The following is a 16,295-nucleotide window of genomic DNA, read 5'->3' as shown; positions in this document are numbered from 1 at the left end:
ATGTCATGGACTGTCACACACACACATATGATGTCATGGACTGTCACACACACATGTATGATGTCATGGACTGTCACACACACACATATGATGTCATGGACTGTCACACACACATGTATGATGTCATGGACTGTCACACACACACATATGATGTCATGGACTGTCACACACACATGTATGATGTCATGGACTGTCACACACACATGTATGATGTCATGGACTGTCACACACACATGTATGATGTCATGGACTGTCACACACACATGTATGATGTCATGGACTGTCACACACACACATATGATGTCATGGACTGTCACACATGTATGATGTCATGGACTGTCACACATGTATGATGTCATGGACTGTCACACACACATGTATGATGTCATGGACTGTCTCACACACATGTATGATGTCATGGACTGTCACACACACACATATGATGTCATGGACTGTCACACACACACGTATGATGTCATGGACTGTCACACACACATGTATGATGTCATGGACTGTCACACACACATGTATGATGTCATGGACTGTCACACACACATGTATGATGTCATGGACTGTCACACACACACACATATGATGTCATGGACTGTCACACATGTATGATGTCATGGACTGTCACACATGTATGATGTCATGGACTGTCACACACACATGTATGATGTCATGGACTGTCTCACACACATGTATGATGTCATGGACTGTCACACACACACATATGATGTCATGGACTGTCACACACACATGTATGATGTCATGGACTGTCACACACACATGTATGATGTCATGGACTGTCACACACACATGTATGATGTCATGAACTGTCACACACACATGTATGATGTCATGGACTGTCACACACACATGTATGATGTCATGGACTGTCACACACACATGTATGATGTCATGGACTGTCACACATGTATGATGTCATGGACTGTCACACACACATGTATGATGTCATGGACTGTCACACACACATGTATGATGTCATGGACTGTCACACATGTATGATGTCATGGACTGTCACACACACATGTATGATGTCATGGACTGTCACACACACATGTATGATGTCATGGACTGTCACACACACATATGATGTCATGGACTGTCACACATGTATGATGTCATGGACTGTCACACATGTATGATGTCATGGACTGTCACACATGTATGATGTCATGGACTGTCACACACACATGTATGATGTCATGGACTGTCACACACATGTATGATGTCATGGACTGTCACACACACACGTATGATGTCATGGACTGTCACACACCCATGATGTCATGGACTGTCACACACACATGTATGATGTCATGGACTGTCACACACACATGTATGATGTCATGGACTGTCACACACACATGTATGATGTCATGGACTGTCACACACATGTATGATGTCATGGACTGTCACACATATGTATGATGTCATGGACTGTCACACACACATGTATGATGTCATGGACTGTCACACACACATGTATGATGTCATGGACTGTCACACATGTATGATGTCATGGACTGTCACACACACATGTATGATGTCATGGACTGTCACACACACACACACGTACAGTATGTATGTAAACATGTGACTACAAGTGTACAGTATGTATGTAAACATGTGACTACAAGTGTACAGTATGTATGTAAACATGTGACTACAAGTGTACAGTATGTATTTAAACATGTGACTACAAGTGTACAGTATGTATTTAAACATGTGACTACAAGTGTACAGTATGTATTTAAACATGTGACTACAAGTGTACAGTATGTATTTAAACATGTGACTACAAGTGTACAGTATGTATGTAAACATGTGACTACAAGTGTACAGTAGGTATGTAAACATGTGACTACAAGTGTACAGTATGTATGTAAACATGTGACTACAAGTGTACAGTATGTATTTAAACATGTGACTACAAGTGCACAGTATGTATGTAAACATGTGACTACAAGTGTACAGTATGTATGTAAACATGTGACTACAAGTGTACAGTATGTATGTAAACATGTGACTACAAGTGTACAGTATGTATGTAAACATGTGACTACAAGTGTACAGTATGTATGTAAACATGTGACTACAAGGATCATGTTTTATTGCTAGAACCTGGATCCTCTTCTCTCTGATGCCTAGCACCTTCCTCTGGTTTTGGCTCTCACCTCCAGACGTTTGACCTGGGTCTTCTCAAAGTCCAGCTTAGTTTCCAGTTCACGGATTTTGGCCTCCTGTCGGCTCACAAGGGATTTCTCCACCATGGACTGCTCCTGGAAGTCCAGCTGACTCTGGAGGGCTTGCATCTGTGACATAATAATGACAAATGTTTTTCAATAGCAAAATATTCAAATACTATGTCAATTCCTTCAGGTGGTTACATCATTCCTTCCATGTAGCATAACATGTCTTGGGGAAGTCTTCCTATTTAACTCAGGAGTTGGTTTAGTTGTGTAGGAAGGTTACATTTAAGATTGAACTGTATTACTAAATGCTAGTTTCAGTCAATTCCTACATTTCTTCATCCAGCTCCTGCCAGGGCATCTGGAGGCATTTACAGGCCAGTTGAGAGTTCCCTGAAACTTCCTGCCAGATTCACATGTCCTGAACATCTGCCCAGGGAGGCGTCCTGTTCAGATGCCCACTTCACCTCATCTACAGTCCTGTTCAGATGCCCACTTCACCTCATCTACAGTCCTGTTCAGATGCCCACTTCACCTCATCTACAGTCCTGTTCAGATGCCCACTTCACCTCATCTACAGTCCTGTTCAGATGCCCACTTCACCTCATCTACAGTCCTGTTCAGATGCCCACTTCACCTCATCTACAGTCCTGTTCAGATGCCCACTTCACCTCATCTACAGTCCTGTTCAGATGCCCACTTCACCTCATCTACAGTCCTGTTCAGATGCCCACTTCACCTCATCTACAGTCCTGTTCAGATGCCCACTTCACCTCATCTACTGTCCTGTTCAGATGCCCACTTCACCTCATCTACAGTCCTGTTCAGATGCCCACTTCACCTCATCTACAGTCCTGTTCAGATGCCCACTTCACCTCATCTACAGTCCTGTTCAGATGCCCACTTCACCTCATCTACAGTCCTGTTCAGATGCCCACTTCACCTCATCTACAGTCCTGTTCAGATGCCCACTTCACCTCATCTACAGTCCTGTTCAGATGCCCACTTCACCTCATCTACAGTCCTGTTCAGATGCCCACTTCACCTCATCTACAGTCCTGCTCAGATGCCCACTTCACCTCATCTACAGTCCTGTTCAGATGCCCACTTCACCTCATCTACAGTCCTGTTCAGATGCCCACTTCACCTCATCTACAGTCCTGTTCAGATGCCCACTTCACCTCATCTACAGTCCTGTTCAGATGCCCACTTCACCTCATCTACAGTCCTGTTCAGATGCCCACTTCACCTCATCTACAGTCCTGTTCAGATGCCCACTTCACCTCATCTACAGTCCTGTTCAGATGCCCACTTCACCTCATCTACAGTCCTGTTCAGATGCCCACTTCACCTCATCTACAGTCCTGCTCAGATGCCCACTTCACCTCATCTACAGTCCTGTTCAGATGCCCACTTCACCTCATCTACAGTCCTGTTCAGATGCCCACTTCACCTCATCTACTGTCCTGTTCAGATGCCCACTTCACCTCATCTACAGTCCTGTTCAGATGCCCACTTCACCTCATCTACAGTCCTGCTCAGATGCCCACTTCACCTCATCTACTGTCCTGTTCAGATGCCCACTTCACCTCATCTACAGTCCTGTTCAGATGCCCACTTCACCTCATCTACAGTCCTGCTCAGATGCCCACTTCACCTCATCTACAGTCCTGCTCAGATGCCCACTTCACCTCATCTACAGTCCTGTTCAGATGCCCACTTCACCTCATCTACAGTCCTGTTCAGATGCCCACTTCACCTCATCTACTGTCCTGTTCAGATGCCCACTTCACCTCATCTACAGTCCTGTTCAGATGCCCACTTCACCTCATCTACAGTCCTGCTCAAAAGTGAACATACTGTACACTTGTAAACTACATCATGTCATGGCTGTCTTCAGTTTCAAACCAAAATGGAGCTGTTTGGCCACAATACCCAGCAATATGTTTGGAGGAAAAAAGGTGAGGCCTTTAATCCCAGGAACACCAAGCCTACCGTCAAGCATGGTGGTGGTAGTATTATGCTCTGGGCCTGTTTTGCTGCCAATGGAACTGCTGCTTTAAATGGGACAATGAAAAAGGAGGATTAGCTCCACAAGCTAAAATCATCAGCCCGGAGGTTGGGTCTTGTTGGGTGTTCCAACAGGACAATGACCCCAAACACACCTCAAAAGTGGTAAAGGAATGGCTAAATCAGGCTAGAATGAAGGTTTTAGAATGGCCTTCCCAAAGTCCTGACTTAAAGGTGTGGACAATGCTGAAGAAACAAGTCCATGTCAGAAAAGCAACACATTTAGCTGAACTGCAGCAATTTAGTGGTCAAGTGGTCAAGCAGAAGCTTGTGGATGGCTACCAAAAGTGCCTTATTGCAGGTCAACTTGCCAAGGAAGCAAATATTAACATTGCTGTATGTATACTTTTCACCCTCACATTTTCAGTAGACACATAATAAATTCATAAAAGAAGCAAACTTCATGAATGTTTTTTGTGAGCAACAAGTATGTGCTCCAATCACTACATCACAACAACAACAAGTATGTGCTCCAATCACTACATCACAACAACAACAAGTATGTGCTCCAATCACTACATCACAACAACAACAAGTATGTGCTCCAATCACTACATCACAACAACAACAAGAGTTGTAGAAATGATTGACAGCCATGACATGATGTTCTTTACCAGTGTATGTACACTTTTGACCACCGCTGTATATATTTTGACCACCACTGTATATATATTGACCACCACTGCATATATATTGACCACCACTGTATATATATTGACCACCACTGTATATATATTGACCACCACTGCATATATATTGACCACCACTGTATATATATTGACCACCACTGCATATATATTGACCACCACTGTATATGTGAAAGACCAGCAGACACTCTGAGATTCTCCTGGATGACAGAGCCACTCATCATATTCCTTACCTGCGGAAAAAGTCATCTTGCTGCTTGTGCCTTCAATCTTGTCTTTTGGGTCACTACAACCCTAACCCATGACTATAACCCTAACCCATGACTACAACCCTAACCCATGACTACAACCCTAACCCATGACTATAACCCTAACCCATGACTACAACCCTAACCCATGACTATAACCCTAACCCATGACTATAACCCTAACCCATGACTATAACCCTAACCCATGACTACAACCCTAACCCATGACTACAACCCTAACCCATGACTATAACCCTAACCCATGACTATAACCCTAACCCATGACTATAACCCTAACCCATGACTATACATGACGTTAGGAAGGTAGATTGACTGGCAAATTAAGAGCATTAGTTTTTCCAGGCAGCTTTCTCTTCAGGAGGGTTTGGTATCATGGCCAGTGATTCAATTAGGTATCATGGCCAGTGATTCAATTAGGTATCATGGCCAGTGATTCAATTAGGTTACGTATCATGGCCAGTGATTCAATTAGGTATCATGGCCAGTGATTCAATTAGGTATCATGGCCATTGATTCAATTAGGTATCATGGCCAGTGATTCAATTAGGTATCATGGCCAGTGATTCAATTAGGTATCATGGCCAATGATTCAATTAGGTATCATGGCCAGTGATTCAATTAGGTATCATGGCCAGTGATTCAATTAGGTATCATGGCCAATGATTCAATTAGGTATCATGGCCAGTGATTCAATTAAGTATCATGGCCAGTGATTCAATTAGGTATCATGGCCAATGATTCAATTAGGTATCATGGCCAGTGATTCAATTAGGTATCATGGCCAGTGATTCAATTAGGTATGATGGCCAGTGATTCAATTAGGTATCATGGCCAGTGATTCAATTAGGTATCATGGCCAGTGATTCAATTAGGTATCATGGCCATTGATTCAATTAGGTATCATGGCCAGTGATTCAATTAGGTATCATGGCCAGTGATTCAATTAGGTATCATGGCCAGTGATTCAATTAGGTATCATGGCCAGTGATTCAATTAGGTATCATGGCCAGTGATTCAATTAGGTATGATGGCCAATGATTCAATTAGGTATCATGGCCAGTGATTCAATTAAGTATCATGGCCAGTGATTCAATTAGGTATCATGGCCAATGATTCAATTAGGTATCATGGCCAGTGATTCAATTAGGTATCATGGCCAGTGATTCAATTAGGTATGATGGCCAGTGATTCAATTAGGTATCATGGCCAGTGATTCAATTAGGTATCATGGCCAGTGATTCAATTAGGTATCATGGCCATTGATTCAATTAGGTATCATGGCCAGTGATTCAATTAGGTATCATGGCCAGTGATTCAATTAGGTATCATGGCCAGTGATTCAATTAGGTATCATGGCCAGTGATTCAATTAGGTATCATGGCCAGTGATTCAATTAGGTTACGTATCATGGCCAGTGATTCAATTAGGTATCATGGCCAGTGATTCAATTAGGTATCATGGCCATTGATTCAATTAGGTATCATGGCCAGTGATTCAATTAGGTATCATGGCCATTGATTCAATTTCCCCTCCAGTATAAATTGAGTGACAATGTCCCAAATGAGACAAGTGAATGAGCTCAGTTGTTTCTCCTCATCATTAACAATCTTCTTAAGTCTTAAAAGTGAATGTTTTTGAAATAAGAAAATAAATGCAAATGACTTCTATTGTAATGTTCCATGACTACAAAGTATGTAAGTTATTGTTTCTTTAAGTGCAAAAGAAAAACAGTAAATATGTAAGATCATCTTCTGTTTTGTTAGCACAATCAAAAAGGATGTATTTTATTGTGAAGGCCAGAAGTGTAGTTAGGTATTGTTTTGCTAATCTGTGAACACATTTCTTCCCAATGCTTATTTCCAGCATGTGTTCATACAGGTTTCTAGAAATACTCCTCATTTCTTCACAGACAAATCCCTGGAGAGTCAATCACAGTTGGAGTGCCCAGAAGGCCCGGGTGAAAGTAGTCAACATATTTATTACCAATATTAGCTTTTGACATGTCTGATTAGCATTTTTGTAGCGATTCTGAATTTTATCAGTCATTCGTTTTGCATGAAAATGACTTAACCTTAAAGGCCTACTGAAATGACATTTAAACGGGGATAGCAGATCCATTCTATGTGTCATACTTGATCATTTGGCGATATTGCCATATTTTTGCTGAAAGGATTTAGTAGAGAACATCGACGATAAAGTTCGCAACTTTTGGTTGCTGATAAAAAAAGCCTTGCCTGTAGCGGAAGTAGCGTGACGTCACAGGTTGAAAGGCTCCTCACATTTCCCCATTGTTTACACCAGCAGCGAGAGAGATTCGGACCGAGAAAGCGACGATTACCCCATTAATTTGAGCCAGGATGAAAGATTCGTGGATGAGGAACGTGAGAGTGAAGGACTAGAGTGCAGTGCAGGACGCATCTTTTTTCGCTCTGACCGTAACTTAGGTACAAGCTGGCTCATTGGATTCCACACTCTCTCCTTTTTCTATTGTGGATCACGGATTTGTATTTTAAACCACCTGGGATACTATATCCTCTTGAAAATGAGAGTCCAGAACGCCAAATGGACATTCACAGTGACTTTTATCTCCACGACAATACATCGGCGAAGCACTTTAGCTACGGAGCTAACGTGATAGCATCGTGCTTAAATGCAGATAGAAACAAAAGAAATAAGCCCCTGACTGGAAGGATAGACAGAAGATCAACAATACTATTAAACCATGGACATGTAACTACACAGTTAATGCTTTCCTAACTTAGCTACGGGACCTTGACAGAGCTATGCTAAAAACATTAGCTCTCCACCTACACCAGCCCTCATCTGCTCATCAACACCCGTGCTCACCTGCGTTCCAGCGATCGACGGAGCGACGAAGGACTTCACCCGATCATAGATGCGGTCGGCGGCTAGCGTCGGATAGCGCGTCTGCTATCCAAATCAAAGTCCTCCTGGTTGTGTTGCTGCAGCCAGCCGCTAATACACCGATCCCACCTACAGCTTTCTTCTTTGCAGTCTTCATTGTTCATTAAACAAATTGCAAAAGATTCACCAACACAGATGTCCAGAATACTGTGGAATTATGCCATGAAAACAGAGCTTTTTTGTATTGGATACAATGTGTCCCAATACTTCTGTTTCAACCATAGACGTCACGCGCATACGTCATCATACATACGTCATCATACATACGTCATCATACATACGTCATCATACATACGTCATCGTACATACGTCATCGTACATACGTCATCATACATACGTCATCATACATACGTCATCGTACATACGTCATCGTACATACGTCATCATACATACGTCATCGTACATACGTCATCATACATACGTCATCATACATATGTCATCATACATACGTCATCATACATACGTCATCATACATATGTCATCATACATATGTCATCATACATACGTCATCATACATACGTCATCGTACATACGTCATCATACATACGTCATCATACATACGTCATCATACATACGTCATCATACATACGTCATCATACATACGTCATTATACATACGTCATCACACATACGTCATCATACATATGTCATCATACATACGTCATCATACATACGTCATCATACATATGTCATCATACATATGTCATCATACATACGTCATCATACATACGTCATCGTACATACGTCATCATACATACGTCATCATACATACGTCATCGTACATACGTCATCGTACATACGTCATCGTACATACGTCATCATACATACGTCATCATACATACGTCATCATACATATGTCATCATACATATGTCTTCATACATACGTCATCATACATACGTCATCGTACATACGTCATCATACATACGTCATCATACATACGTCATCGTACATACGTCATCGTACATACGTCATCATACATACGTCATCGTACATACGTCATCATACATACGTCATCATACATATGTCATCATACATACGTCATCATACATACGTCATCATACATATGTCATCATACATATGTCATCATACATACGTCATCATACATACGTCATCGTACATACGTCATCATACATACGTCATCATACATACGTCATCATACATACGTCATCATACATACGTCATCATACATACGTCATCATACATACGTCATCACACATACGTCATCATACATATGTCATCATACATACGTCATCATACATACGTCATCATACATATGTCATCATACATATGTCATCATACATACGTCATCATACATACGTCATCGTACATACGTCATCATACATACGTCATCATACATACGTCATCGTACATACGTCATCGTACATACGTCATCGTACATACGTCATCATACATACGTCATCATACATACGTCATCATACATAGACCTTTTCAAGCGGAAGTTTAGCGGGGAATTTAAAATGTCACTTTATAAGTTAACCCGGCCGTATTAAGTTAAAGTTCAAGTTAAAGTAGCAATGATAGTCACACACACACTAGGTGTGGTGAAATTGTCCTCTGCATTTGACCCATCCCCTTGATCACCACCTGGGAGGTGAGGGGAGCAGTGGGCAGCAGCGGTGCCGCGCCCGGGAATCATTTTTGGTGATTTAACCCCCAATTCCAACCCTTGGCATGTGTTGCAATGTTAAGATGTCATCATTGATATATAAACTATCAGACTGCGTGGTCGCTAGTAGTGGCTTTCAGTAGGCCTTTAATTTTATCATCTATTATTACACCCAAAAATGTGGTTTAATTTACTCTTTCAATTTCTATTCCGTCTATTTGTATTTGTGTTTGACTTTCTCTTCTACTGTTACCAAATAGCATTATTTTAGTTGCACTGAGGTTTAAATAGTCTGTTTTTGTCAAAGCATCTTTTTAATGTGTTCATTTCTTCTGTTGTTATTTGTATTATCTCCTGTGTGTTCTCTCCTGAACAAAACACTGTTGTATCATCTGCAAATAATACTCACTTTAAGTCCTTTGTAACTTTACAAATGTCATTTGTATAGAGCTTGAACAATTGAGGTCCTAGTATTGATCCCTGAGGTACACCACAGGATATATTTAGTGTGTGTGGGCCTATCTTCACATATTGTTTCCTGTTGGTTAAGTAACTTCTAATCCAGTTCAAGACCAACCCTCTGATGTCATACCTTTCTAATTTGTTTATTAAGATGTTATGATTAATTGTGTCAAATGCTTTTGTTAAATCCATAAACTCTGCAACATCTATTGCATTGGTAAACTCTTCCGTTATTTGGATTAATGCCATTGAAGTTGAGATGTTGGCTCTTTATCCATATTGCTTTTCTGTGAGCGTTTCCTTTTTATTTATGAATTTGTCTAATCTGTTATTGAACAGTTTTTCAATGATTGTAGAAAATTGTAGAAGTAGAGAATCCGGTGTGTAGTTAGTAAAATGGTGTTTGTCACCAGTCTTATAAATTGGTACTACTTTTACTTTTTTCATATTGTCTGGGAATGTACACGTTTGAAATGATAAGTTGCTGATGAATGTTAAAGCTTCTGAAATGTCTTCAATAACATTTTTTTATTGTTTCCATATCAATTCCGTTACAATCAGTTGAGGTCTTGGATTTACCTTTTTTCACAATATTGATTATTTCCTCTTTTGTCACACCTTCAAGGAACATAGAGTTGGACTTTCTATCTGTGATGTCATTCAAGTCCTCAACTGACTCAGGATCTGGAGTCTTTTCCTCCAGATTTGGTCTAATGTTCACAAAGTAATTATTGAAGCTTTCAACTACTTGTCATGTTTTACATTTCCATCTAAGAAGTATTTAGGATAGTCCTTTTTAGCAGCATTTTTAATAATGCTCTTGAGGATGCCCCATGTAGCTCTCATATTGTTTTTGTTCCTGTCTAATAATTGACTGTAATATTCTTTCCTACATGTTGCTAGTATGCCAGTTAGCTCGTTCTTATACAAGCAAAACTACACAGTGGAACTTTTGCAGTGAAATGGTTTTTCCTCAACATTTTTTAAACATCTAATTGGGTGATGTTTTTCCATCATAGTGTGAGTATGTTGTATCATGTGTCCTTCATGCTCTTGTGAGCTGACTTCTGATACAATCCTACTCGCTACCAAGGCTATTCCATCTGAAAGGTGAGGACAAACAGCACTTACCTTCTCCTGAGCATCCACCTTGTCCCTGAGGGCCTCCTCCAACTGGCCTTGTAGGTCACTGATCTGAGCCAGGTTCTGTGCGGACTGAAGCACAAACTATGTCATTTAACTAACACAAAGTATGTCATTTAACAAACACAAAGTATGTCATTTAACTAACACAAAGTATGTCATTTAACTAACACAAAGTATGTCATTTAACTAACACAAAGTATGTCATTTAACAAACACAAACTATGTCATTTAACAAACACAAAGTATGTCATTTAACAAACACAAACTATGTCATTTAACAAACACAAAGTATGTCATTTAACAAACACAAAGTATGTCATTTAACAAACACAAAGTATGTCATTTAACAAACACAAAGCATGTCATTTAACAAACACAAAGTATGTCATTTAACAAACACAAAGTATGTCATTTAACAAACACAAAGTATGTCATTTAACAAACACAAAGTATGTCATTTAACTAACACAAAGTATGTCATTTAACAAACACAAAGTATGTCATTTAACTAACACAAAGTATGTCATTTAACAAACACAAAGTATGTCATTTAACTAACACAAAGTATGTCATTTAACAAACACAAAGTATGTCATTTAACTAACACAAAGTATGTCATTTAACAAACACAAAGTATGTCATTTAACAAACACAAAGTATGTCATTTAACAAACACAAAGTATGTCATTTAACAAACACAAAGTATGTCATTTAACAAACACAAAGTATGTCATTTAACAAACACAAAGTATGTCATTTAACAAACACAAAGTATGTCATTTAACAAACACAAAGTATGTCATTTAACAAACACAAAGTATGTCATTTAACAAACACAAAGTATGTCATTTAACAAACACAAAGTATGTCATTTAACAAACACAAAGTATGTCATTTAACAAACACAAAGTATGTCATTTAACTAACACAAAGTATGTCATTTAACAAACACAAAGTATGTCATTTAACAAACACAAAGTATGTCATTTAACAAACACAAAGTATGTCATTTAACAAACACAAAGTATGTCATTTAACTAACACAAAGTATGTCATTTAACAAACACAAAGTATGTCATTTAACAAACACAAAGTATGTCATTTAACAAACACAAAGTATGTCATTTAACAAACACAAAGTATGTCATTTAACAAACACAAAGTATGTCATTTAACTAACACAAAGTATGTCATTTAACAAACACAAAGTATTTTTAAGGCTGTGCTAGTTGTGGTGTACTAGTACCTTAAGATTGTGTAAAAAGCAGACATTTATGAATAACCACATTTAGAAGTATGAATAACCACATACAAACATGCTACTTGATGATCATTATCTATAAATCAACAACAATAATTACAGTTTCTGCGGTGCAATCCTTGAAAATTGTGGTTAAGAAAAAGGTCTTTGTTGGCTTTGCCTGTTCAACTTGTTTGATTGTCATTTACACTTTATTTCTACACATGTACGTGTACTACATGACACATGTACTACATGACACATGTACTACATGACACATGTACGTGTAGTACATGACATGAATGGAGTATTACATGACACATGTAGTACATGTGTCATGTACTACATGTGTCATGTAGTACACGTACATGTGTCATGTACTACATGTGTCATGTAGTACATGACACATGTAGTACATGACACATGTACATGTAGTACATGACATGAATGTAGTATTACATGACATGACATGGAGTAGTACATGACATGAATGTAGTATTACATGACATGACATGGAGTAGTACATGACATGGATGTAGTATTACATGACATGAATGTAGTATTAAATGACATGACATGGAGTAGTACATGACATGAATGTAGTATTACATGACATGACATGGAGTAGTACATGACATGAATGTAGTATTACATGACATGAATGTAGTATTACATGACATGACATGGAGTAGTACATGACATGAATGTAGTAGTACATGACATGAATGTAGTATTACATGACATGAATGTAGTATTACATGACATGACATGGAGTAGTACATGACATGAATGTAGTAGTACATGACATGAATGTAGTATTACATGACATGAATGTAGTATTACATGACATGAATGTAGTATTACATGACATGACATGGAGTAGTACATGACATGAATGTAGTAGTACATGACATGAATGTAGTAGTACATGACATGAATGTAGTATTACATGACATGAATGTAGTAGTACATGACATGAATGTAGTATTACATGACATGAATGTAGTAGTACATGACATGAATGTAGTATTACATGACATGAATGTAGTATTACATGACATGAATGTAGTATTACATGACATGAATGTAGTATTACATGACATGAATGTAGTATTACATGACATGAATGTAGTATTACATGACATGAATGTAGTATTACATGACATGAATGTAGTAGTACAATAGCCCAAAGTAGTCCCAATGGGTGTGAAATGAAAGAAAAGCAGACCTGAGCTAGAGCAGCTTTGTGTTTCTTCATCAACTCATTCAGGTCCTCCTGGTCTTCCTCCATCCGTGTCTGCAGGTCATTCTTCTCCCTTTGCACACGACTCATCTGCTCCTCCAGCTGAGGGAAAAGAGTAAATACTGTCAAATGACAGTTAATGCCAACCTAGCATCACTTTATCAGTGAGGGAGAAGCACTTAGACTGAAAACCACAAGTCATGTTCATCATCTAGTAGTAGACAATAGCAGCTTTGGAAGTTCATCATCTAGTAGTAGACAATAGCAGCTTTGGAAGTTCATCATCTAGTAGTAGACAATAGCAGCTTTGGAAGTTCATCATCTAGTAGTAGACAATAGCAGCTTTGGAAGTTCATCATCTAGTAGTAGACAATAGCAGCTTAGGAAGTTCATCATCTAGTAGTAGACAATAGCAGCTTTGGAAGTTCATCATCTAGTAGTAGACAATAGAAGCTAAGCTTCTGTTGATAACAAACACTTTCCAGATGGTAGTAGAAACCAGGCTCACCCTCTCCAAATACATCTGCATTTATCTTTTGAAAATGTATTCTGTAAAAGTGGAACTGCACTTTAGCCTATCTTTCATAATCATTGTGAGACACATGACCATTCCTTTATCTGCATTCTAACTGGTAAATAACATTTATCTGCATTCTAACTGGTAAATAACATTTATCTGCATTCTAACTGGTAAATAACATTTATCTGCATTCTAACTGGTAAATAACATTTATCTGCATTCTAACTGGTAAATAACATTTATCTGCATTCTAACTGGTAAATAACATTTATCTGCATTCTAACTGGTAAATAACATTTATCTGCATTCTAACTGGTAAATAACATTTATCTGCATTCTAACTGGTAAATAACATTTATCTGCATTCTAACTGGTAAATAACATTCATCTGCATTCTAACTGGTAAATAACATTTATCTGCATTCTAACTGGTAAATAACATTTATCTGCATTCTAACTGGTAAATAACATTTATCTGCATTTTAACTGGTAAATAACATTTATCTGCATTCTAACTGGTAAATAACATTTATCTGCATTCTAACTGGTAAATAACATTTATCTGCATTCTAACTGGTAAATAACATTTATCTGCATTTTAACTGGTAAATAACATTTATCTGCATTTTAACTGGTAAATAACATTTATCTGCATTTTAACTGGTAAATAACATTTATCTGCATTCTAACTGGTAAATAACATTTATCTGCATTCTAACTGGTAAATAACATTTATCTGCATTTTAACTGGTAAATAACATTTATCTGCATTTTAACTGGTAAATAAGATTTATCTGCATTTTAACTATTTTTAGGTATTTATTTTTTCCCTTGGGGAAGATTGGCCAAGACAGTTGCTGGATGTTCCATCTCCATCATTGGGGTCCCTGCAGGTGAGGTGGGTGGTTCCCATGGCCGTGCTGGGCGGTCCTGCGACTTGGGTGGGGTGGCCTGGGGTGAGCTCTACGGGGGGGTTCGGCTCGTGGGGAACCAGTTGCTGGTGGTCTTCCCATCCAATTGCAGGCAGTCTCTGGGCCCCTCGGGGTGGTGCGTCCCACCTTTCTGCCCACGTGAGGGATCGGGGGCTGGCTGTCCCGTGCCATACTGATGGAACGGGATATTTTCCATATATCCATATTTAAGTGTTACTTATTTCTAAAATCCTATAGTCATATTTACATCAGCTAATGTCTCGTGTGGTACAAAGTGCTTGGATTCGAGTGTCCTTGAGTAGACAGGCAGAGCGCTGTTGAGACTGCCATAACATTCCTAAGATAACGAGTACAGGGGAGTGCTGAGCTTGGGGGGGACCGAGCTAGACCGATCTGGACCGGGCTAGGGAACGCTTGGGTGCTGGATTGGTCTCATTATTGCCAAAGATTTGACAATAAACAACGAAATACCAACTACTGCTTTTGGTGGTCAATTTAACATCAGCTTATTTGCCATTAAAAGAACTTGGGAGTGGACAGCAGACTTTGACTTCCTTGGGAGGAAGAGCTGTCGACGCAACAATTTGGGGGCTCGTCCGGCATGGCACGCTGTTGATCGATGACTTCTTGCAATCTTCTGGACAGACTCAATTGGCCAATTCAAGGTGAGCAGAACCTTTCTTTTTAGATAAAATCTGCGTTAGGAGTCTGTCCTGAAGTCTGTAAGTCAAACACTATATTGTACCCCAGACGCAGAGCTGTGATTTCGATAGATTGATTGCATTTTTGCCGAGCCTGCCATTGCATTAAAATTGTAAATAAGTGGTCAACTCACGGCATTGTGTCTCGATTACCGTGACGGGCAGTTTCATTGACGAGTGAACTAATAGTTGGGTGTGGCTCACCCTGGGTAGTTGGTCGCCGCCTAAAAGAGCAACGGGTTGATAGATCCCAGTGTGATAAGACACTAAAACTAAAGAAGCGGGTTGATAGATCCC

General features: G+C 39.3%; 1 protein-coding gene across 1 annotated transcript in view; it reads right to left on the bottom strand.

Annotated features, from left to right (window-relative positions):
* Positions 1-16,295, bottom strand: part of LOC133659096 (unconventional myosin-XVIIIa-like) — a 169,335-nt gene that overhangs the window by 24,340 nt on the left and 128,700 nt on the right. Inside the window, exons 24-26 of the mRNA XM_062061832.1 lie at positions 13,831-13,947; positions 11,348-11,431; positions 2,202-2,339 (exon numbers count right to left, since the gene is read on the bottom strand). Coding sequence (XP_061917816.1) covers positions 2,202-2,339; positions 11,348-11,431; positions 13,831-13,947 — 339 coding nt within the window. The remainder of the gene's footprint in view (positions 1-2,201; positions 2,340-11,347; positions 11,432-13,830; positions 13,948-16,295) is intronic.

Source organism: Entelurus aequoreus, linkage group LG10, assembly GCF_033978785.1.
Source record: "Entelurus aequoreus isolate RoL-2023_Sb linkage group LG10, RoL_Eaeq_v1.1, whole genome shotgun sequence".
NCBI classification, from domain to species: domain Eukaryota; kingdom Metazoa; phylum Chordata; class Actinopteri; order Syngnathiformes; family Syngnathidae; genus Entelurus; species Entelurus aequoreus.
Note: the sequence above shows the minus strand (reverse complement) of the source record. Positions and strands in the feature narration are given on the sequence as shown.